Raw genomic sequence first — 26814 nt, forward strand, 5'->3', positions numbered from 1 at the left:
ATACTTTAGCTAAAAGATAGGAGCTATGTCTTTGCCCCAGTCTTTAACAACATCAAATGAAGACTGGCTGTTAATTGTCACCAAGAATAAGAGTAAGTAGGGTTCTGGGCTGAAATTATTGGGGAACTCGAGAAAATATAACACAGATATAGAAATAAAGAAAAGTTAAGTTTGGGATAGTTATTAGTTACTAGCTGGGTTTGCCAGGATGTGAGGAAATTGTGGTTGGATAGATTTATATAACCACATCTTTTGTCATTTATTTTGATAGGTTTTGGAAATAAGTTTTAATCTTTGCCTTGTCGGGATTGTTGATAAAGCACGATTTCTGTGTAAAAAAAAATTGCAGCAACTTAGTAAGACTAGATAACATTATATAAAAACAGAAAAGTTGCTCACATGCAGATAATCTGCTGAAACCTTTTTACCAGGGGTAAAGAAGGGCGAGTGTTGTGTATTGTGTACCCCTGATCTACACAATCTGTACACAATTCTGTCACATGCACATGCATGGCAACATGTCAAACTTTCACTCATTCGCTCTGTGTGTCACATTCAGCATCACCGTCTAACCTCTCCCACAACCTTAGTTGATTATGATCAGTATAAAATATTTAATGTGACATTTTAACCATATCTTGTAAACATAACAAATGTCACTTCATGTGTAAAGTCTATGTTTTTTTTATTTTTTTTTACGATACTTACATTAAGACATACATAATTAAGACATAGATTAGACATACATAATTAGACTTAGTAACTCCTCATAACATGAGGAGAGTTTCATTGAATTATTTTTAGGAAATAAACTCCATGGATCCACATGTGTATACAGTACGTGACATGTTGAAGAATGAATTCCATTTCCAATCAGTCTTTGTTCTCCAGTCACTTACAACTGCAGAGGAAATCTAACTATGAACTTTTACAGTCAGAATGATGGTTAATATTAGGGTGTGAGATATTATTTAGATCTTCAAATCCAGGTAGGATTATTTTGTATTTTGTACATATTGGTTATGGGGAGAACTGGATGTTGGGGCCAGTAGCACCAACCGCCCACCTATTATTTGTACCAGCCCACCCTAATATAATTGGCTGGAACCTGTCGTGTGTGCCAGATCTACCCCAATCTATTAGTGCTAGTACTGTGAAATGGAAGCAACTAGTAACAGCTCAATCATGATGCAGTAAACCATGCACTCCAAGAGTGGGCCACTAAGCGTGAAGTCTGTAGTATGTAAAAAATCACTATGTTGCATCATTCACTAGAAATTTCCAAATTGCCACAAGGAGCTTCCAGTAGTGTTTTTTTTCATGGCCGGGCAGCTGCACAGAAGCCTACGATCAGTCTAAAATGAGCAAGTCAATCATTGGTTCGAGTGGTCTGAAGTACCACTACCACTGAACTCTGGAGCAGTGGAACTGTGTTCTCTGGCGTGATTAATCAGGCTTTACTATCCGGAAGTCTGATATAGATTTGGCAAATTCCTGGAGAACACTACCTATTAGAATGTATTGTGCCAACAGTAGAGTTTGGTGGAGGAGCTCGGGATGATGGTCTGGGATTGTTTTATAAGGGTTTTGGCTAAGCTCATTAATTTCAGTGAAGGGTTTTGTTAATACTATGGCATACAAAGACATACATTTTAGACAATTCAATGCTTTCAATTTGGCACTGAATGCCAGCAAACATGATACAGTACAACATCTTGTAGAAAGCCTCTAGAGGAGAGGTATTTAGTTCATACTGATCAGTATTTTCAGTCTTTATACATACTAAAGCTGACTCAAAACATTGACTCATTCATGAAGGACTCATCACTAACATCTTGATTGGTTTTTGAGCCCATGCTGTCTTTCTTGCACTTTATCACAATACTTCATAATGACCCCAGCGGATGTGATCCCAGAAACCATAAATGATTAAATATGTATTATATATAGTGAAGAAAGAGCTGAGCCGCAAGGCGAAGCTCTCTATTTACCAGTCGATCTACGTTCCTACCCTCACCTATGGTCATGAGCTTTGGGTCATGACCGAAAGGACAAGATTCCGGATACAGGCGGCCGAAATGAGTTTCCTCTGCAGGGTGGCTGGGCGCTCCCTTAGAAATAGGGTGAGGAGCTCAGTCACTCGGGAGGAGCTCAGAGTAGAGCCGCTACTCCTCCACATTGAGAGGGGTCAGCTGAGGTGGCTCGGGCATCTGTTTCGGATGCCTCCTGGACGCCTCCTTGGGGAGGTGTTCCGGGCATGTCCAACCGGGAGGAGGCCCCGGGGAAGACCTAGGACACGCTGGAGGGACTATGTCTCTCGGCTGGCCTGGGAACGACTCGGTATTCCCCCGGAAAAGCTGGAGGAAGTGTCTGGGCATCCCTGCTTAGACTGCTGCCCCCGCAACCCGGCCCCGGATAAGCGGTAGAAAATGGATGGAATGGATATATATATAACTACAGTGAAAAAGGGTTTAAAGAAAGAATACAACCGGATGTAGTAGGAAAATAATGAAGTCCTGCTATGATTTATTCCTCGCAACTGGTTAACAATTAAATTTTTTTATTTCTTATCATGAGACACATCTTTTTTTCCACCCAAGCATTTAATATTGTGAAACAACACACAAATTGTTATGTTAAGTAAAGAGCAGGAAGTGCAAAGTCTTCCATCCTGAAGCACTGTCTGAACAGACGCAGCGGTCAATTTCAGGAACGGAAGTTGACACAGCATGCATTACATACGTACGTGTGGTTTCCAGTTATCAGCGTGCCATGAATCATGTCAACCCACCAACCTGACCCAACAGGTTAAACTCAACAAGTGAGTTGTTAAAATAACAGCATGTTCTAGAGTCTGGCTGCTTTGGCTTTGTCCTCTATCCTAAAAACATGTCAGTACAGTAGGTATATTGATGAGCCGCTACACTAAATTAGCCAATAAATGTAAAGGAGTGTGTGTGTGTGTGTGTGTGTGTGTGTGTGTGTGTGTGTGTGTGTGTGTGTGTGTGTGTGTGTGTGTGTGTGTGTGTGTGTGTGTGAGTGAGTGAGTGAGTGAGTGAGAGAGAGAGAGAGAGAGAGAGAGAGAGAGAGAGAGAGAGAGAGAGAGAGAGAGAGATTATGACTGGTGTTGTTTATTGTGTTTGTTGCCTTTTTGGACTCCTTTACCATTTGTAATGTTGCTTCCTATATAAAACAGTTCGGCTCAAGCCCAGCCATTTTTAGGGTCATGGTTGAGGACAATGTCCCGTCCAGAGACAAGCTGTTTCATGTTGAGGTTTTGTTCAAACCGACCAAAATATCCTCGCTAATGAATGTTTTTTTTCATTGGTTGTTGCGTTAAATCTTACCCAGATTGTGCTATTTTCTGATTGGCTATTGTGTAGCCTCTTTTTTTGATTGGCTGATAAGTGTCAGGCTCGACTAAGAACTGAGACGCGCTTGATTCCTGCCCGGGTTCCTTAGAGACAGCGGTGCGGACTGATACATTTTGGGTGCTGCGGCTTATTAAATGTATGATAAATAGTCAAAAAGTTTTTCTGCGTGAGAAATACAATGTGTGGCGTGAGAGCGGGAGAAAAGACCCAAATGCGCTGCTGTCACTCTCAATGCGTGACACTTGTCAGCCCTGTTGCACGTAGCATTTATGTTAATTCTAAATCTACCACAACCCTAAATAAAGATATAAAAAATATCTGAAATCCACTGACAGTCCTGCACAAGAACAATACAAGAATTATAGGTGTCTATCTGTGGAAAAAAAGATGAGATAAAAACTAACCCTAATCTAAATGTACAATTTGGTGGTTTCTTGAGAATTAGATTGCAATTATCATTACAAATGTTACAAGGGCTTTTTACTTCCTGTGTTAATATTTAGATATATTGGTAAATTAGATGCCCAACACATTAATAGCACAATTTTTTTTAATTAAAATTCCTTCTCTATTAATGTAATCTCATCTTGTTCACGTGTTGGTAAACTTCGTGACCTTGCATTTGTAAATATAGGGCATGCTTTATGATGAGGAAGGGAAGTAAACATTTCTCCAAACAGTTAAATGGCAGCACACAAGGTCTAAAGCTGCAGTGGTGGTGTGGGTGAGGTGGCGGAAGTCAGGGAAACTTTTGGTTTCTAATTGTTGTAAATCATTTTACTGCATGTGGCTTGGATGCAGGATGAGATATGTCATGTTCCAAGGAAAAAAAAGAGAATTCCTATGAGGTTCTTTTTATTGTTGTTCTAAACATTTACATTTACATTTACAGCATTTGGCAGACGCCCTTATCCAGAGCGACGTACATAAGCGCTTAAATCTCTAACATTGAATACATTAATGCTGGTTCACTAGGTTACATACTTAAGATACCATGAGTTTAAAACATTTGTTTTAAGTTACAATGACAAAGTGTCAAAGGATGTTTTTTTTTTTTTTTTTTAATGCAAAAGATAAGGAAAGAAGTGCTAGTTGAAGTGTTTCCTGAATAAGTAGGTCTTCAACCGCAAATATTAGTGTAAAGCGTCTTTGGAAAAACTGTCACAAGGGAAAACTGTAAAAAAGGAAATATAATAGGACACAGCCGGGTTGGTTGCTGGTGCAAGACAGCTGTTGGCAGGACAGCAAAAGTGGGAAAACAAAGGGGTTAGAGCCTTAAGCCCTATTTGGACGGGATTAGTTTTGCATGGGGACGTGGGGGTAAAGTAATTATTACCAGAGCTTCTCGGTGATTTTAGTCCCGTCCGAATGCGCCATCTCGGTAGTCATTACGGACAATGTCAGTAATTACGGCGACTTTTACCTTCTGTAAAAAGGTCCGGAAAATTACCTCAGGTAATACTAATCCCGTCTGAATAGACCCACTGTAAATATGTACGGTAAAATTCCGTCATATCCAGATAAAAGTAGTTTTTGGCGCGTTTTGCAAGCATGGAGGCACTTGAAACAGGAAGCAACGTCATACGCACATGACGACAAGGAGGTTACTGTGGTGCGTGAAGCGAGTTACCCCTCCCACTTCTGCTAGTTTTATTGAGATGTCTTGTCCCATGCGAATTGGCAAATTAATATTACAGACGTCCTGAGGTAAAATTGCATTACTCCACGTCCCCATGTAAAACTAATCCCGTCCGAATAGGGCTTTATGTAGATACCATGTGAGATATCTTCTAATCTATATATTTCCTGTCTGCTCTGAGCTCTTTCCACACACACAACTGGTGTTTACTGGATGCTTCATGTCCATTTTGTACTTGTATTGTATGTGTATTTGTAACTTGACCATCATGACTTTCTTGTGCTGTGGGCAGATGTGACTTTCTTGTGCTGTCTGGGTGATCATGCCTGATGCTATACTTAGATCCTTGGATATGTAAAGAAAACGATTTGACCGTATTCTAAAGTATATGTAACAAAAAATAGGCTTCTTCTTCCAATGTAGGTCAAAGCTCTTGACCTACATATGCATAATCCTACCTCATACGGACACACACACAAATCAGTGTGCACTAAAGGAACTATATACATGTATTTGTTCTATATACATTCCATTATATTTTATTTAACCTCATACCATTCTCCATAAACTATAAACTATATTTTACCGTATGTTTATAATATCGAATGTCTATCATATTTGATTATATTCTATTTATTTTTTTCTTCTATTGTTTATTATTTTAAGCTTGAGTTAGGAGCTGAGCACTTATTTTTCCAAAGCATTTAGGTTCGTTTTGTCTTTTTGCAATTAGATCAAGATTTTTTTTTAATTGAAGACCCATCCTGAAGATTTACTGTATATTAGGATATTTTTTTTTTCATATTTCCTGTCTGACAGCTGATGAATATTCAATGAATTCTAAATAAATTCAATCAGCAGTAGATTATTATAGTAATATCTTTGTGCAAAATTGCAGAGGTGTATTGTCATATTCAATTAATGACATGAGCATCCTGTAAATAAAACAGGAAATCACTGGATTTAGCTGAGTTCTAGTGAGTGTAGTTGACAGTAAATGTGAACTGAGAGAATTAAAGGTCAAGGGAACAAACTAAAGGTCACCAGTATTACAATAGCAGGCATCAGACTTTTGACACCACACTCATTTGTGTGCGGAAATGTGGTTCTCCACTGTAGGTGGTTTACATTGTGATAATTATGGTGCACTGAAACTGCAAAAAGAACGATCATGTGGAAGAGGAACCAATAAAGCAAACGCCCGAGGCAGGAGACACCAATTGTTTAGGAATTTCCCAGTAGCCTAATATTTTGAGTACATTTTCACCAGATATGAAAGTGAAGGAAAGTAAAATATATTTTCAATAATGAACATTTTAAAAATGGAATCTATGGGAATCATGAAATGTTTATTATTGTTGGTTTAGATACGTGATAACTATTAAAAATGGCTTTATGTTTTTAGAACAGTTCAGATCAAAAGTCAATAAAAAAAAAAATTCTAATAAAAATTCCTTCTCACTTGAGTTAGACACTATCTCTACACTCCAGTCCACATCTTTATCCTTTACACTAATTTTCATCATTGTTTATCACATTTCAAATTGCACCTTCTTAATTAAAGCACATATTTAGAATATCATTAGATCTAATAAATAAATAAATAAATAAATAAATAAATAAAGCGTATTTGATGCATACATTTGATACAAGAAAAATAGGGAAGGATAGTGTAAGGATTTGTGACTATGACTAGGGCATGATTTGTGATGGCCAGAAGACTGGGACAGAGCATCAACACTTCTTGTAAGGTTTTCCTGGTACAGTATGCAGTGATTAGTATCTATCAAAAGGGTAGTGAGTAGTGGCTCAAATGATTAAGGCTCTGGGTTGCTGATTGGATGCCCCAGCACTGCCAAGCTGCCACTGTCGATTGGTGCTGTATCATGGCCGATCCTGTGCTCTGAAGTCGGGATATGTGAAGAAAGAATTTCACTGTGCTGTAATGTATATGTGACAAAATAAAGGCTTCTGTTCTATTCTATCCTATACTAAGTGGTCCAAGGAAGGACAAACAATGAACTGACCATGGCTTCATGGGTGTGCAAGGCTTACTGATGCTTGTGGGGAGTTAAAGGATAGCCCTTTGCCTGCTTTGAGGAACATGATAAAGATGTTGATTTGATCTCTAACTATTTCTGATCAAGAATCTGTGTTTTGTTGAACAAAGAATTCAGATCCTCCCCACCTTCACCTTCATATATAGAAGTGCCATGTCACTTCCCCAATCCATATTTATGAGAGCGTGGCAGAGTTGAACTCATTTCAGCTGGAAACATGTGCATCCTGAGCACACTACTGCTTTTGTGGAACGTCGCTCTCTTCTGCAGAGCAGAGGGTAAGTCATAGCCTCTGCAGATCTGTAAAACGCTGCTTTTTCAGATTGTAACCTTGATTTCTAACACTCTGTGTCTTTAAGGTGATGTTCAGCTTCTGGACTACACGGCACCCTTCCAGGTGGAATTCCATTCAGTGAACTTCAGAAATGTCCTGCACTGGAAACACCATCCTGAGGCACCGGGGGGCCTGCGATATTTCGTGCAGTATAAAGTGTAAGTTTTATTTAAAACAATATTTTTGAATGCTATCTTTATATAGCAGATCTGAGGATGTTATGATCTAATTTTTAGGATTTTTGATGATTTTTAAAAAAAATTTTTTAAATATAACAATTTCAGTGTGCTCTTAATGAGCAAGATCTTAATAATTCATACATTACAGAAGTTTTTTAATCAGGGTTCAACTTTTTAGACTTGATATAGCTTGCTTTCATTAATGGAATTCTTAGTTTGCACATTGTTTTCTGTATGCTGCAGTAAAAGACAAATAAAATAAAAGACAGAAATTAACAAATACAATAATGACCATGATTTAAATAGATAGATAGATAGATAGATAGATAGATAGATAGATAGATAGATAGATAGATAGATAGATAGATAGATAAATAAATAAATAAATAAATCGTATTCAACCATATTTCCGACATCACTGGAATTCAATTCGATTCAATTCAAATTTATTTGTATAGCGCTTTAACAACAGACATTGTCTCAAAGCAGCTTTACAGAAAATAAGAAACATAATACAAAAAGTTTTATATTATACAAAAGTTCAAGATTAGTAGCAATATAACCTATATATGATTAATAACAATATAACAAAAAAAATAGTAAATATCTAACTATTGTTTAGGCATAAATATACATTTATATTGAGAGGGATGAATCTTCCATTCATTTTTTTTTTCAGTTATTTTTATTCTGATATTTACTATAGCTATACAAATTGAATTGAATTGAACTGAATTGAATAAATGAGTGGTTATTAAAATCCAGATTTAGATTCAGATTTATTTGTTGCATTGTGCATATGCCTGGTCGTAACAATGCGTTGTTTACTGTTATGGTTGCAGGTATGGAGACAAGCAGTGGATTGTGTGTGAGTCGTGCCAGGCTACTCATAAACTACAGTGTGACCTGAGCCAGGAGACGTCTGACCCACGCCAGTGGTACTATGCAAGGGTTCAGGCACAATCCTCCAAAGGTCTATCACCATGGGTCACAAGCGCCAGGTTTTACCCTCAGTGGGACAGTGAGTGGAAACTTTTTATTTTTTAAACTCTGCATCATGTTTCATGGATCCTGATCTCTGCAGTTTTTAAGTGGGTTTGTTAAATAGTAGATTTAGATGCGAATGGGATTTCTGTCTATAATGCAGGAGTAGTATCTCACAATTCTGGAGTAATCTACTTTACTTTACAACATAACTGGATATGCTATAGAAGGTGTAGTTTACTTTATTGGATTAAGGTAAATCTCCTTCACTTGTGCTGTCAAAAGGGAATGTAGACACCTTTGGACATATTTGGTCTCCTTTTTTGCCACATTATCAGATATGACCATAGAAAGTTTAGACATTAACTGGAAAACATCGACGATCGATCGATCGATCGATCGATCTATCTATCTATCTATCTATCTATCTATCTATCTATCTATCTATCTATCTATCTATCTATCTCTCTCTCTCTCTCTCTCTGTTTGTCTGTCTATCTCTCTCTCTCTCTGTCTATCTATCTATCTATCTCTCTCTCTCTCTGTTTGTCTGTCTGTCTGTCTCTCTCTCTCTGTCTATCTATCTATCTATCTCTCTCTCTCTCTGTTTGTCTGTCTGTCTGTCTATCTCTCTCTCTCTCTCTCTCTCTCTCTCTCTCTGTTTGTCTGTCTGTCTATCTATCTATATATCTATCTCTCTGCTTGTGTTAACGGTTGAATTATTTGATAGTTTTCTACAATACAAAACATGAAACAAATGAAAGAAACTTGAATATAGTCCAACTATCAAAACTAATTCAGGCTTATTGTAGATACTTGCGTTTTTTCTTGAAATAAATGCCACACATGAGCATACTTACACCTATAGGACACATTTATTTCAAATCTGAAATGAGTAAAATTGTAGTAATGTTGTACTAGGAAATACTAGATAAATCTGACTATATTGAAGATATTTGTACACACTGAGGTATCATTTGTTGCAGTGTGTGTTTTGAAAAGTAGCTGAATAAATTATGGCGCTTGTTTATATTACTCACTCTCATTTTCTACCGCTTATCCGAACTTCTCGGGTCATGGGGAGCCTGTGCTATCTCAGGCGTCATCGGGCATCAAGGCAGGATACACCCTGGACGGAGTGCCAACCCATCGCAGGGCCTTGTTTATATTATTTTACACATTTTACAAAGTGCCAAATTTTCACTTTATTGCCAAGTTACAGTATGTGGTTTACATGAACTTCCTCTCACCGGCTATCTTCAAACCATAGGCGAAGACCTCCCTGTTCCTGAAACACTTAAACTAGCAGTTATTTTCCCTGTTTGTTCTATGTGTTTAATAAAAAAAAGAAACAGAGTTTGAGGTCGATGGTATCCTAAGTCTGTAACCTTGTGAATCAGTGTTAATGTATTCATTAATAGAGACTTCAATGCACTTTTGTACGTCTCTCTGGATAAACACGTCTGTCAAATGCCGTAAATGTCTTGGTGTGGTGGAGCTTAAATACAGCAGAATATAAGATATGAAATTAATATTAATAAGGTAAACATTATAAGGTAAGATAAGTGAAAGGGAGAAGATAAAGTTCTGAAATAAGGAGCATAAAGTAAAGAAATAAATCTATGAAACTATGAACATAAATACGCATACAAAATACACGTTTTTTTTTTGTTTTTTTAAAAAGGACAATAAAAACGTTAGCTGCATTAATTCATGATTCATATTAGTATGTGTATAATACTAACAAAATGAATCTGTATTCACTTCAACTGAACTGATTGCCTTTGTTTCACAGCCACTTTCAGCCCACCAAAATTCAAGCTGAATGTGACAGAGCAAGGCATCGTAGTCTGGATCAGACCACCACGGACTCCTGTACACGGACAGAGGAACAGCAGGGTCTCGGTTACAAAACTGCTGAAACTGATCTTTAGGATTTACCTCATTCACGATGGCTTGGAGCAGGTACAATAAATAAAAATTCACTTAAAAAGCGTCATTCACTTCATCAGTCATGTTTTCTGCATATAGATTCACTACATATTTAAAATGTTGACTTAGTGCTAAGCATGTTCGAGGGTTCAATTCCCGCCTGCGTCCTGTGTGCAAGGACTTTGTATGTTCTCCTCATGCTTTAGGGTTTCCTCTGGGTTTCTTCTGCCAGTCCAACGACACGTTATAGTCTCATTGGCATCTCTAAATTGTCTATGGTGTGTGAATTAGGGTGTGTCTAGGTTCCCCATGACCCAGTGTAGAATAAATGATGATGCAGGTGCAGGTCAGAGCATTTAACAGGTGTTTTTAACCCTACTTCTGTCCACTTCATATAAAAGCGTTCAACTGCAGAGCCGCAACTTCTATTTCCAGCTTTCAGATCACTTACGAGTACGTGTCTAGCTCGCGGCTTTGAGCTTGCTGCTAACATGCTAAAGTCCCCCCCCCACACACACAATGTTAAAATTAAATATTAAATGGTTAAAACTACAAAATGATCATTAATTTTAAAAAAATGCACTTGTTGACAAATTGCTTTGGTATAAGTGGAATAAAACTTTCCTGCTATGTGTCAGGACACCACATCACTGCATCATTGATTATTCTCTAACGATGGTGTGTTTTAGTCCTTCTGTATTTTATTAAAACGCAATAACAGACACTCATTAGGTTAGCATGGTCTTTTATGGATTTTTAATGCTGGTATTTTCAGTCAGTATGAACAGACAATTTTATCTCATAGTAGTGACTATTAGATTTTATTATCTTTGGTATATGGAACTTTCCTCTACTGCTTTTCTTTAGCGATCATGGTCAGGTGTCTGTGGTAACCTAGTGGTTTAGGTGTTGGGCTACCAATCGTAAGGTTGTGAGGTCGATTCCTACGTCCACCAAGCTGCCACAGCTGGGCCCCTAAGCAAGACCCTTAACCCTCAATTGCACAGTTGTATAAAAATGAGATAAAAATGTAAGTCATAGTATATAGTCAGATGATGGACTACAGGTCGGATCATTTGAGAGTTCAGATCCAAGTACCACAAAGCTGCCACTGCTGGGCCCTCAAACAAGGCCCTTAAACTTCAATAACATTCAGCTGTATGAATGCAAGTCCCTGTGGATTAAATGCAATTTATGTAATAAATATATAACATATTTCTTTAACTATTCATGTGTACCAAATGTGACCCGCAGATCCATGAAACCAATAGCTGCCAGAGGAAACTCCTGATCGAGCACTTATACCCTCAAACGACATACTGTATTCAAGCCGTGACCGTCATGCCCCTGTCTGGAATTACAAGCCCCAGGAGTCCCGAGTCCTGCATCAGCACCCTGTAAAGTGTCACACAGGTACACAAACTGCTACACTGGATCTCTACAGCGGGAGAAACATTTGAGACACTCGCCACTGTCCATCACACAGTCCTGCCTTTATGTTTGTCCACACAGTACACCGGGAGCAATAGCAGGTTAGGGAATGAAAGAACCTGCAAGCTACACACAAAAACATCTCATCACCTGATAGCCAGGGACTGCTCATTTGGGATACGGTCCTGCTGGGAGCTGTTCAGTTCAGACCTGAAATAAAGATGCCATTTTTGTTCTGACTGTATTTAGTTTGACAATCGATACAGGACATGCTTTGTTGGCGTTTTAGAGCGTCAGTTTTGATCACAAATGCCTTTATCTATCTGCAGGCACGGTTTTTATCATCGCCGTGATTTTTTTCTAGAAAGTTTTAAAAGATGTAAAATTATTTAATATATATATATTGCAAACCATCTGATTAAATTTAGTCACCTTTACTTACTTTATTTATTTGTCTTTATTTCTCCAATTATTGGTTTCTTGGATTTTGTGTTGAGGTACAGATTGTTCTTGCCATGGGTTTTCCCTTTGGTTTATCAGGATTCCCCCCCCCAAATAAACTTGCTTGTAGGTGGATTGGTGAATTGGATAAATTATTCCCAGCCGTGAATGAGTGTCCTATATAATCCCTGCCTCATACCTAATGTTTCGGAGATTAGCTCCTGAACCCTGATATAAGGTATATAAGGGTTATTGCTAGGCTTACAGAGTTCAGGTTGCTTTGTTCAATGGATCAGAGCTGTTTTGGTGGCAAAAAGAGGGACCTATACAATATTAGGCACGTTTTTCAATGTTATGGCTAATATACGTACACATGTAAGTACACACAAGTACACTCACTACACACATGTACGCACACGTGTACACACACACACACAACTAGAAAAGCAGCAATTTGTATAGAATAAGTCAGGTAAAATGAGGAATAAAGGATTTATTGATCACTTGAGTACAATTGTGATTTCAGAAAGAATCCTTTTCAACAGTTACTGATGCTGTCATCTAATACAGTACCAGCAAACCACCTCAACATTGATTTGGTCATGTGGCTCAGACAGGCACTAAAATAACTGAGCAAGTCCTCAAAATCATAATGTATATACAGTACATGTGATCCATGTAACAAATATTGCCTTTGTTTATTAAAAAAAAAAAAAAAAAAAAAAATTCACAAACCAAAATGCTGGAGAGAAAGGGCAACTTTGGTGAGAAGTTCATCCAGTGGCTTTTTTAGTATCCATGTGCTGTGTTTTTTTTCTTTCTTTTTTTTTAAATCTGCAGTTATAACTGTTGGGAAGAGGAAGAGCAAGAGGAGAAAAGGGGGGGAAAAATAAAATAAAATCAACATCTGGTACTTTTCCTACAGACACGCTACTACTTCATTTTAGTAAAAAAAATAATTACAGTATCCTGAACCACACAATTCAGTGTTTTTTCACGTAATCAAATGTGCAACTGCAGTTCCAGCCTCACTGGTGTTTTGTAAGACATCATCATCATAATAATTACATTAATTTCGCATAAAAAAAAAATACTTAAATCTTGTAAAACAGCAGTTCATGGTCAACAATCACTATATAAAATCACAGTGCTACATAAGAAGCTTTTATGAGATGATCACAGGGCATGTTCTAACATTTTGTCCAAAACTTATGCTCCAAATGACAAGTGATGTTCACCTGCATGGGGTAGTAAGTTCACAGAATGACAATTTTTCTTCTTATAAAAAAGTGACATATTTCAGCCCCACGTTTTTTTTATACAGTTTTTTAATACATACTCAGTTTAAGCAGATGATGTTACAAAATGTATAAAAATCAAATCAATCTGTGGACTGCATAAACTCTTGAACATACCTGAAGGTTCTGTGAGTCTTTAAACAAAAATTTCCTCTCAGCAGATTTTATTTTTGTAGCTTTAATAGACGTAAGGAAAGAGTGAGGTCTTACGACTGGTAGCACTTTAAGGAACACTTACAAGGAAACATTGTGGAAATGGTTCAGATTATACCTGGTCGTTTAGCTTCACTGAGCTTTGGGCTAAAACCTCGGTGTTTGTGCCAGCTCAAAGTACACATAAGGAGCTAAAATAGGGGTCTTCAGTAGGGAAATTGCAATACAGGGAAGCCTTTGATTTAACAGTCAGTTCAGAAGAATGAGAGAAGCTAACAGTTGGAAGAAAGAAAAGAACATTAAAAAGGAATTCATAGATCAAAACAGGAAAATGCTACTCAAATTCCAATTACATTTTGGTCTGCTAAAACCATATATAAAACATCAGATTTGTAATAAAGCTTGACTTTAAAAAACAAAAAACAAAACTGCTGGTTCAGTAATCACTACCATTCTGTTATTGAATTTATTACCTGCTTTTCAGGTAACACAGTAAACACACTGTTCACATAAACCAAAAGCATCAATGACACCTTCTAACCTTATAGTATATTGTCAAAGGCATGGCAGTCCGTGTTTTAGAAGCAGATTGGTCCGATCCTCACATCCTCCTAACTGAATAACAAAGGCTTTCTGTGCCCATCGTGTGAAAAGACTGGAACCACAGTGCATCTACAGCTTGTAAACTTAGTAAGTTAGGAAGTAATAACAGTTTAACCAGCCATGGTAAAAGAAAACAGAACTATCACAAGCAGGGAAGAAGCATAATCTCAACCTGCACCTGTTTCGCAGATGTGGTGGGGAAAACAAAAAATGGAAAAGGTCACCTGGGAACTAGAGCATCAAGCAAACAACAGCAGCAAACTCTGTGGTGAGGGGAAGCCAAATAACAGTGAGACCACCAAGAGGCTGTAATACTGACTGCACTGTTTTACTCAGGGTTAAGAAGTGTAAATGTTACAGATACTTAGCAAGCAATGGAGGGGAAGTCACTGGATTTCATGACCCATGTGACTTCCTCAGGGAACTAACATTTTAAATACAGATGCCCGATTCCACGTTCGCTCATATCTGCACCATACAGCAATGTCTCTATACTCTGATCAACCAGGAGGCAAAAACCTGCAGGATTATATTTTATAAAAAAAAAAAAAAAATTCCACACATTCAATCTATATAAATTCAGAATAAACTCTAATATCCAGGATTATCGAGGTTCAATAAACAACTTTGTTTCTAATACAAATAAAATTAACACCTACAAAATTTTAAAGTACAGTAATATGCCGACTTTTTTTTTTTTAAACATGTAATGTGCACATGTGGTAGTGTAAAAACATAATCGGCTACGCACTGGCCATTCTACAGTAAAACGGAATGCTGATCATTTTGCTCATATGTCCTTTTCATATTAAATTACTTATCAAAATAAACTGAATATAAATAAAAAAACAAACAAAATACAAACAGACAAAACATATAACATGACAACTCCAGCAGCAATAGATTGGGCATGAATGCCACAATGTTTTGCGAGTCCTGCACACATGAGAGGAGAGGAGGCGAGGAGAGGAGATTAGAGGTGAGGAAGGGAGGTGAGAGAAGAGAAAAGGAAGGGAGGCGAAGAGAGGAAGGGAGGAGAGAGAAGAGAAAAGGAAGGGAGGTGAGATTGAAAGAAAGGAAGGGAGGTGAAGAGAGGAGGAAAGGAAGGGAGGTGAAGAGAGGAAGGGAGGTGAGAGGAGAGAAAAGGAAGGGAGGCGAAAGGAGAGGAGGCTCGTTTCAAGAAAAGAACTCCTTTTCCAGTTCAAAGGCAGACGGGCGACTTGGTGTGCTCTGGATTCGGCAAAGGGGGACGGTGCAGTCACGTTTCTGTCCCTCAGTGTCCATGTCTAAGAGAGAGCAACCCATTTTGACCTCAGGGGACAGCATGATGCCCAGGCTCTGTGCAGTCTTCTCTCCAGAGCAGTGACCTAGAGAATAGCTCTTGTTTCTGCTCCTCAGTAGTCCCCAGCAGTGAGGTTTGACTCGCAGAGACAACGGCCTGGGCCTGGAGAGGGAGTCGGAAGCACTCTGCTTTTCTTGGCTGCTCTCTCGGTCAGCTTGCTTTTTCTGTAAGGATGCCACTATAGGGACTTCAGCAGCAGCATTAGAACAGTTTGTGCCAGCTGCTGGAAAAAAACCCAAAACAAAACACTGGATTAAACCCAAATTAAACAGGTAATTTAAATGATCTTACTCTAAATGAAAGGAGTAAGATGAAATAATGGGGTTCTATGCACCAGATCTGAGCAATATCTAAAATATTAATAAATAAATAAAAAAATCCACTTAAAAACACAATGGCCAAAACATTTGTGAACAATGTGAACATCCCATAGCAATTGTATTCTCTCTTTGCTGTTATAATAGCCTACATTCTTCTGAGAAGTCTTTCAACTAGATTTGTCTGTCTGTGGGGATTTCTGATCATTCTTATAAAAAAGGACAAAATAAATAAAAAATGAATGGCCATTTATTTTTGACCGATATTTTTAGTGCTCTTTAGTTCCCTATAGGTTAATAAAAAATAAATTAATAAATACCACACAATTAAAAATATACATTTTAGAACTATTTATATATAAAGGTTTCTGCAACATTTAAAAGTTTCAAAGAAATAAATTTCCTTTAAAAGGTTAGATGTCTCAATTTCAGTGTGATATTAAGGTAGTGACAGACCACAACACATTTGGCCCACCTTTACCAAGGATACCAATAAGTCTGGAGATAATGTAAAGAGTTTTGAAAAAGATATCCCTAAATAATAAGTATACATGTAAGCAGTCACCAAGCAACCATCAACCAAATGTAAATGCAAGCAGAGATGAGAATTACAGTTGACAAATCTTACTTACTATTCTGACAGACAGCAGGACTGGATTTCTTCCTCCTGAGACGGGACCCAGAGTTGGTGCCATGATCTGGTACTATAGGAGGGGGAGGGCACAGATCAGTTCTGTTCACATTTCTGCTGCTCTGGCTGATATTGTAGAATCCAAAGCCATTGACTTGTGCCCCAGTTACAGGGCTATGTTCGAGACTCTCAGAGTCTGGGTGAAGGAGACACTTAGTGGAGTTGCACTCTGAGATTGAGGACATGACCAGCAGGTTGTCGTCCCTGCGTGGGCTGGAACTGCGTCGGAAACGCGTGGCACGTTGAAACAGGCCTTCCCGCTTCTTCCGGTCTTCTCGAGGCTCCACCTCATCAGTAGGTGTGGCCTTATGGGCATCACGCAGGTCCAGGCCCAGAGCCACAGCAGCTAGGAGTGAGGCACAGCTGTGCAGCACAGTGTCTGTACGGCGCCTCCCACCCGCCCGCTTCAGGCTGTTAGTGGGTGTGTGTTGAGGTGTTGTACTTGTTGAACTGGTGGATGTGGTTGGCTCTTCCTGGCTCTCTGTCCCACCCCCTACACTGACCCCAGGTACCTCGCTCTGCTCGTCCTTCCACAGAGGTAGATCAATGTAGACCTGATTGGGGAACTTGAGTTGCTTTGGTTTGCTGTCTGAACTGTCGAGAGAGCTTGTTTCATCTTTAGCCGTGCCTACACAAGAAGGTTCATCGGGTCAGCGTTATTGCAAGTAAACGGAAAATGATGGTGAAGACAGTCAAGCAGTATTCTGGCTCTTGCTTACCCTGTTCGGCAAATAATGCAGCCAGTGGAACAGATTTCTGGGATTTCAGTGGAGTAGTGGACCAAGGATTGTTCCCATCTGAGAGGGGCCGAACTCTGGAAGCCAAGTGATCATGTCAACAATGCAGGAGATTAAGTCCTTAACAAAAGGACAGGTGAGTGCAGGTTTGCATTCATCATAGCTAGTTTTAATGTTTTTAATTTATCTACAAAAAAAGAACCAGAATATGAAGCTGACAGGATCCAAAAAAGGATCAAAGGACGTTAAAATAGCTTGGAAGTAGATCTAAAATTAAGGAGCAGGCAATATGATGTATATTTAGTATACAATTAGTAAGAGATTAAACCATTTACACATTAACGATTTATCCAGGTAACAGCATGTTACTTATGAGGCACATACAATGCCTCATTCGAAACATTCATCTGCTTGAATCTACTGTAAGAACACACAAACCTTTACACCAGTTTGCATTAATTGAATATGGAATTCCTCGTATGTGAACACAGACAAGAACTGACATGTTTCTGACTGAATAAAGAATAACAAAGGAATAACTTGCTTACTCAAAACTCAGTTCTAACTGAAGCTTAAGGGCAGTTGTTGGTCTGTAGATGTTATAAACCCCTTAGTGATGTGTGGCACATGCTATCAAATATGAGGTTGTGACACCTCGTCTGGAAGATGCTGGAGATGTGGAGTTTTTTTCCTTATATATAATGCAGCTAGAGCATGTACACTTATCTTGGGTGCTCTCGACAGCTGTAATACGACAGCTACAACCCGGGAGGGTGAAGGCCGTCAGATGCTTCCTTTGAGACACGTAAAGCCAGCCAACCATGAGAGAGCAACATAACACTGAAAATCCAAGCATCTATCCTTCCGCATGTATGAGCTTACTTTAGCCCATGTCAATGTGATTGGTAGGTGGGCAAGAAAGTATATAAACTTATAAACTAGCATAAAAACTTAATTTAGAAAATATTTAAGCATGAATTAAATTAAGGAGTAGGACACATTTATAATATTTACATGATATACGTTTCATGATATATGTTAAAATTTGTATTTTATTTTTCCTAAAAGATTTTAAATGCAATTTATGAAATCTTTTAGGACTCATGAGCTTTGCACAATTAAATTTGCCTCCTGTTTCAGTGTTTCAGAAAAGTCTGCTTTTTAGTGAGCATTGTTAAAAACCACAAGTAAATAAAGATCAGTTATCAACCTTTCAGCACTGCTTCCTCTCTCTTTAGTCTGAATGGAGCTCGGACCCCACGTGCGAACCTTCTTCTTTATGCCTTTCCTAGCATCTTCAAACTCCTCAGGCTTATAGATGGTGCTCCTGCCCCATGTCCTGTTGCTCTCATCCAGAGTCACTGCAGTAGAGACAAATTTATCTTTTATGATCAAGGTTCATAATCACAGTGTGAAACATCTACCAAGCAGGAAAGTTGCATTTAATAATTTCCATATTCATTCAGCATAAAATGACTTGTACTGTGTGTGAAACCATGTCCTATTCACTATTACAGCATAATATTGTTAGGCTGGTGTCGAAAAACACGCCATGAAGGACCCATAATGCACTGCTATGTTTGAATTCATTTGTTCACATTGAGGGAAAACAGCAAGCTACATCTGCCTACATTTTTTTTTTAAAAAAAAAAGAAAAGTTAAGTTTTTCTAAATCGGTGTCAAAATACTCTGGGATTTGGCCACCGTATGCCAATCAGTGCTAATTACAGGTTTACTTATAACTGTAACTCAGGGATAGTGGCAGAGATTTGAAATAAATTCAAACAACTAAGAAGTCCGAGCTGAAATTTGGTAAACTGCATCCTTGTTCTAAACTGTATTTATTCTAATGACAGCCAATTAGATTTTCCCAGGCATTTTACACAATTAACATCAAAATACCATCACATAACTTGAACAATATGTTCATCTATGGTCTCTTTATTGTGCTTGTTTCTGCACATAAGACATCAAATCGTCGTGCGGATGTCGAGTTTACTGACACTGTGCACGTTTTTGTCAGAATCTGTTTACTGTTTTAAACTGATGAGCAAAAACAAATGCGTCAGAAAATATTCACTTTGGCTAATTCTGTTCACTTTAATAGTGTTCTATGTAGTATTCTTGAGTTTCCCCACACACAATAGTGATCAGGCTACCAGTTCCAACACAGTGTCCGATTTTGCAAGTCATGCTGGTTTACTGATTAAAGGCAAGAGACAAAATCTTGCTTTCTGTAATTATTCTACATGGTAAGCATACTTACAAAAAGCAAGATGGTGTCCTTTGAGAATCACCACACAGAGACGGACAGAGACAGACACAGACAGACACATAGAGAGACACCCTGTCAAATTTGAAGAAGTGCAGCACAGACTGTAAATGAAACTTCAAGCCACTTAATTTGAACCCAGCTATATATGTTAATTGGTTGACAACGGATTAACCGCAGCACACAGGTACAAAAGCCAAGCCCTTGTAACGAGGGAAACACGAGAAGAGCCTTAGCATCACATGGATCTTGCCTTTCCTCCCTGTACAAGGTTTACACTCGTTTGTGATATCCACATCTTGGTGATACACATATATACTGTTCCTTTGTGTAGAGTCACAGGAACGGATCACTGAAGGGAAAAAACAGTGTAAAATTGTGCGCGCGCATATGCGTGTCTGTTTGTAAGCTGAACACAGTTACAATGTTGTTAATATTATTAGTAATATTAAAAACATTGGGAATTATTGTTATATTCTATTCATTAGGTTGCACAATTTTTCTTGTTGTGATGACAATTTTAAATTCCTCTGGAAATTAACACACAAACTACAAACAAAATGATACTGACAATGCTAATCCGAGCAGGCATTACTGTTAGGAACAGTCAGTATTTGTAAATACATTTAAAAAATAATGAATAAATAAATAAATAAATAAATAAATAAATGTACACAGATCGTGTTTCACATATCACCATTGGACGCTCCTATTGCAGGCCACCAAAAGTCCTTTGCTTCTCATTTGCATAAAGTTAAACCACACAGTGCTGTCTTTTACCCCACTCACTTTGTCCCCCCCTGTGGTTGTTTTGCCAGAATCTGCCTGCACTCAATAAAAATTCTGTTAACTAATTTCACTGCTGCCTGTGTGAATGCAGGGTAAAAAAAATGGCTGAAATGGAATACTTTTATTTCTAAAAATAACTGTTTAATTTATTTCAGTGATTTACAAAATAATCCTGTTTGTAACAATTTTAGTCATTTTTATAGCTCTGCAATCTAGAATTCATATTTGGTAATAGGAAGTTAGTAAATAGTGTCGTAATCAAATAAAGTACTTTGAAGAGGCACAGGTGCTCAGTGTGTGTGTGTGTGTGTGTGTGTGTGTGTGTGTGTGTGTGTGTGTAAAACCAGTACATACACTGAATTGCCCGGAGGCGAGGGATTAGTGTGGGACTGCTGGGAGGGCTGGAACTGGTGCTGTTCAAACTCCTCCTCTTCTCCATCGATGGCGAAGCCTGCACTGTGATCTTGTGCTGAAAATCTGCGACATAAACACAAGCACAAATACACATCAAGATTCAAAGTCAAATCAACAGACTTCTCTGAAGCAGCAAATATACAACAGCGTGTTGTTAAAATAAGCCACCTGATGGCAAGCTGATGCGGTTGCCGTCCTTCAGCTTGAGGCGACTGCGCTTAAACTTGCCCTTCCTCTTCTTGACGTTGGGCTTGTCCTTGTTCAGCTGGAAGATGAGAATGTTGAGCTCACGCTCCAGCACATTGATCTCTCTCTCAGCAAGCTGTTGCTCTCTCCTTTTCAGCAGTTCCTCGTGAGATTTCTGTTGCAGTGCCGCCCGCATCAGTTCCTCCTCACGAGAGCGCAGCTCCTGGAGAAACACAGAGAAAGATGAACGACTTGCGACATGTGATGGACCTGCTTAACGTTGGACTTCTACAAGAATAATTCAACCTAAACACAGCAAGTTCAAGCAGACAGAAACCATGACACCATTCTATACGTTTCTCAAAGAAATGTTTCCAATATTTAAATAAAGACCACACATAAACCAGTGAAGATGGTGTATCTTTATTTCCCCTCTTTTAGAGTATTTCCCCTGCCAATGACCCATAAAGGGCCTTTTGTGGATCGCTGATCCATGAACACCATCTCTACTAACTGTAACTTATGTAACTCTTTCAGAATTACAAACAAACTCACTGTTGTTACCCCAAGAAGTGACAGTAGTCTGAAGAGCTCAAATGCTGGCACACTTTCCTAAAACCAGATTTTCCTAAAACCAGATTTGTTACTTACAGAGGACATTTAATCCCTCTGTGCTGGGTCACAAAACATGCTGAGATTGGTACATATTAAGTTATAATTCCTCCGAGATGTGTTTTTTTTAAATTGTCAATTTGCCTTCCAGAGACATGGGCTGTGTATTACAAGTGTTTACCGAATCAAACAGCAATGCTCAGTCTCTGATTAAGTCAGTTTAAAATAAACTACATTTCTGGTCTTTTCTTAGTACAGGGATATATGGTATATTGAAACTAGTTTAACAAAGTGATAGAGTAATTGTGCCTTGATTATGCAATTTATACACATACAAAGCACTCTTTGCTAACAAAGGTCCAAGTAAATATATATCACTGCTATGAATCCCTTCTCTTTCTTGATGAGCTGTCCTAAACGAAATAAATTTAAATTTGACTGGCAAGAACAAGAAGCAAAAGAAAAAGAACAATTGGGGTCACTGAACTGCACCCAGTGTTTTTTTTCCTCAGTTATTAATGGTTTAAATTGATGCTAAAATTGCTCCATTTGGTGACAATCCCTGTGCTAGAAGATTCCTTCAGGGTGAGTACACTATACCAAGTCCTAAACAATCAACTTAAACAGACTAAAATAGATGACTTGTGACCATTTCTGCATATTCCTAACTGACAGAAAGCTAAAGTGTAGTGTCACCCATTGAACAGCATCCCTTAAAAAGGTCTGAACCTGCACATTACCAACAACATTCATTTCCATATAAGAGAAACCCTTGAGAAACTAAGCAAATGGCTCAACTCACTCAGTAAGAACCAGCAAGTATTTAAAGGTGAATAATAAACTGACCTTCTCTTTCGTTCGTAGCTCATCAAACATCTCCTGGATCTCCACCCTCCAGTCCTCCTGCATGGAGTGGAAAGAGTCCTGTGGCATGGTGGCCATCACAGCCTCCTCTATGGCAGTCAACTGCTCCAGGATGGTAGCAAACATCGGTCGGATGTGGGGATCCTGCTCCCAGCATTCTGAGCTCACAAACATTACGTGTTAAGTGAATGTGTACAAATCAGTTCCTATTATTAAATGAACTATTAAATTAATTCATTATTAAACATAGTACATTGCAAAATGTTTTTAAGTTGTTGTGGCAGTAGAGGGCGTGGTTGAGCATCGGCTGTGGATGGAGAGGAGGAGCATGAAACTGGCAGGTAAGAGTCAGGATTCTCACCTGTGTCTTATAACCGCTAGCCTACTTATGCATTGAATTTTTGTGCTTTCAAGGACTGGCTTAGAACACACACAGACAGACAGACAGACGGACAGACAGACACACAGACAGACAGACACACAGACAGACAGACACACAGACAGACAGACACACAGACAGACAGACACACAGACAGACAGACACACACACACAGAGACATCCAGACACACACACAGAGACACCCAGACACACACACAGAGACACCCAGACACACACACACACACACAGAGACACCCAGACACACACACACACACACACACAGAGAGACACCCAGACACACACACACACACACAGAGAGACACCCAGACACACACACACACACAGAGAGACACCCAGACACACACACACACACACAGAGAGACACCCAGACACACACACACACCCAGACACACACACACACCCAGACACACACACACACCCAGACACACACACACCCAGAGACACCCAGACACACACACACCCAGAGACACCCAGACACACACACCCAGACACACACACCCAGACACACACACCCAGACACCCAGACACCCAGAGTCACCCAGACACCCACACACAGAGTCACCCAGACACCCACACACAGAGTCACCCAGACACCCACACACAGAGTCACCCAGACACCCACACACAGAGTCACCCACACACACACACAGAGTCAGCCACACACACACAGAGTCAGCCACACACACACAGAGTCAGCCACACACACACACAGAGTCAGCCACACACACACACAGAGTCAGCCACACACACACACAGAGTCAGCCACACACACACACAGAGTCAGCCACACACACACAGAGTCAGCCACACACACACAGAGTCAGCCACACACACACAGAGACAGCCACACACACACACACACACAGAGTCAGCCACACACACACACACACAGACACAGCCACACACACACACACACAGAGTCAGCCACACACACACAGAGTCAGCCACACACACACAGAGTCAGCCACACACACACACACACAGAGTCAGCCACACACACACACACACAGAGTCAGCCACACACACACACACACAGAGTCAGCCACACACACACACACACAGAGTCAGCCACACACACACACAGAGTCAGCCACACACACACACAGAGTCAGCCACACACACACACACACAGAGTCACCCACACACACACACAGAGTCACCCACACACACACACAGAGTCACCCACACACACACACACAGAGTCACCCACACACACACAGAGTCACCCACACAGAGTCACCCACACACACAGAGTCACCCACACACACAGAGTCACCCACACACACAGAGTCACCCACACACACAGAGTCACCCACACACACAGAGTCACCCACACACACAGAGTCACCCACACACACAGAGTCACCCACACACACAGAGTCACCCACACACACACACACACAGAGTCACCCACACACACACACACACACAGAGTCACCCACACACACACACACAGAGAGTCACCCACACACACACACACACACACACAGAGTCACCCACACACACACACACACAGAGTCACCCACACACACACACACAGAGTCACCCACACACACACACACACACACACAGAGTCACCCACACACACACAGAGTCACCCACACACACAGAGTCACCCACACACACAGAGTCACCCACACACACAGAGTCACCCACACACACAGAGTCACACACACACACAGAGTCACCCACACACACAGAGTCACCCACACACACACACACAGAGTCACCCACACACACACACACACACAGAGTCACACACACACACACACACAGAGTCACACACACACAGAGTCACCCACACACACACACACAGAGTCACCCACACACACACACACAGAGTCACCCACACACACACAGAGTCACCCACACACACACAGAGTCACCCAGACACACACACACACAGAGAGTCACCCACACACACACACACACAGAGTCACCCACACACACACACACACACAGAGTCACCCACACACACACACACACACACACACAGAGTCACCCACACACACACACACACAGAGTCACCCACACACACAGAGTCACCCACACACACAGAGTCACCCACACACACAGAGTCACCCACACACACAGAGTCACCCACACACACAGAGTCACACACACACACAGAGTCACACACACACACACACACAGAGTCACCCACACACACACACACAGAGTCACCCACACACACACACACACAGAGTCACCCACACACACACACACACACAGAGTCACCCACACACACAGAGTCACCCACACACACAGAGTCACCCACACACACAGAGTCACCCACACACACACAGAGTCACCCACACACACACACACACACACACACAGTCACCCACACACACACAGAGTCACCCACACACACACAGAGTCACCCACACACACACAGAGAGTCACCCACACACACACAGAGAGTCACCCACACACACACACAGAGTCACCCACACACACACACAGAGTCACCCACACACACACACACAGAGAGTCACCCACACACACACACACAGAGAGTCACCCACACACACACACACAGAGAGTCACCCACACACACACACACAGAGTCACCCACACACACACACACAGAGTCACCCACACACACACACACACACACACACACAGACACACACACACACACACACACAGAGAGACACACACACACACACACACACACACACACACACACACACACAGAGAGTCACCCACACACACACACACACAGAGAGTCACCCACACACACACACACACACAGAGAGTCACCCACACACACACACACACAGAGAGTCACCCACACACACACACACACAGAGAGTCACCCACACACACACACACAGAGAGTCACCCACACACACACACACACAGAGAGTCACCCACACACACACACACACAGAGAGTCACCCACACACACACACACAGAGAGTCACCCACACACACACACACACACACACACAGAGTCACCCACACACACACACACACACAGAGTCACCCACACACACACACACACACACACACACAGAGACACACACACACACACACACAGAGACACACACACACACACACAGAGACACACACACACACACACAGAGACACACACACACACACCCACCACAGACACACAGAGACACCCACCACAGACACACAGAGACACCCACCACAGACACACAGAGACACCCACCACAGACACACAGAGACACCCACCACAGACACACAGAGACACACACACACACAGAGAGTCACCCACACACACACACACACAGAGTCACCCACACACACACACACACAGAGAGTCACCCACACACACACACAGAGAGTCACCCACACACACACACAGAGAGTCACCCACACACACACACAGAGAGTCACCCACACACACACACACAGAGAGTCACCCACACACACACACACAGAGAGTCACCCACACACACACACACAGAGAGTCACCCACACACACACACACAGAGAGTCACCCACACACACACACACAGAGTCACCCACACACACACACACAGAGAGTCACCCACACACACACACACAGAGAGTCACCCACACACACACACAGAGAGTCACCCACACACACAGAGAGTCACCCACACACACACACACAGAGGCACACAGACAATCACACACAGAGACACCCAGAGACACCCAGACACAGAGACACCCAGAGACACCCAGACACAGAGACACCCAGAGACACCCAGACACAGAGACACCCAGAGACACCCAGACACAGAGACACACAGAGACACCCAGACA

At 40.6% G+C, this 26814-nt stretch overlaps 2 protein-coding genes across 4 annotated transcripts in view; one reads left to right on the top strand and one right to left on the bottom strand.

Annotated features, from left to right (window-relative positions):
• The first annotated feature begins 7223 nt into the window (after positions 1-7223).
• il22ra2 (interleukin 22 receptor, alpha 2) lies at positions 7224-12370 on the top strand. Its single transcript, XM_027175057.2, has 5 exons — positions 7224-7351; positions 7433-7565; positions 8429-8607; positions 10366-10535; positions 11757-12370. Exons 1-5 carry the CDS (start codon positions 7291-7293, stop codon positions 11901-11903), a joined length of 690 nt encoding a protein of 229 aa, XP_027030858.1. The 5' UTR covers positions 7224-7290; the 3' UTR covers positions 11904-12370.
• A 472-nt stretch (positions 12371-12842) lies between these two features.
• map3k21 (mitogen-activated protein kinase kinase kinase 21) overlaps positions 12843-26814 on the bottom strand; it is a 51135-nt gene continuing 37163 nt past the window's right edge. The window contains exons 4-11 of one of the 3 annotated variants that reach the window (XM_047812439.1): positions 22635-22810; positions 21159-21399; positions 20931-21053; positions 20041-20139; positions 18726-18876; positions 17498-17592; positions 16720-17406; positions 12843-15993 (exon numbers count right to left, since the gene is read on the bottom strand). In XM_047812439.1, the coding sequence (XP_047668395.1) occupies positions 15605-15993; positions 16720-17406; positions 17498-17592; positions 18726-18876; positions 20041-20139; positions 20931-21053; positions 21159-21399; positions 22635-22810 (1961 nt within the window). In that variant the 3' untranslated portion in view covers positions 12843-15604. The remainder of the gene's footprint in view (positions 15994-16719; positions 17407-17497; positions 17593-18725; positions 18877-20040; positions 20140-20930; positions 21054-21158; positions 21400-22634; positions 22811-26814) is intronic. The other 2 variants (XM_047812440.1, XM_047812441.1) reach the window with 2 other exon arrangements.

The sequence above is a fragment of the Tachysurus fulvidraco genome, chromosome 4 (assembly GCF_022655615.1).
Source record: "Tachysurus fulvidraco isolate hzauxx_2018 chromosome 4, HZAU_PFXX_2.0, whole genome shotgun sequence".
NCBI lineage: Eukaryota > Metazoa > Chordata > Actinopteri > Siluriformes > Bagridae > Tachysurus > Tachysurus fulvidraco.

Excerpts from the sequence above, each read along its gene's own strand:
- il22ra2 (XM_027175057.2), top strand. The coding sequence starts at position 7,291 with ATGTGCATCCTGAGCACACTACTGCTTTTGTGGAACGTCGCTCTCTTC. Across the intron at positions 8,608-10,365 it reads GTTTTACCCTCAGTGGGACA|CCACTTTCAGCCCACCAAAA; the intron begins GTGAGTGGAAAC and ends TTTGTTTCACAG. Across the intron at positions 10,536-11,756 it reads TTCACGATGGCTTGGAGCAG|ATCCATGAAACCAATAGCTG; the intron begins GTACAATAAATA and ends TGTGACCCGCAG.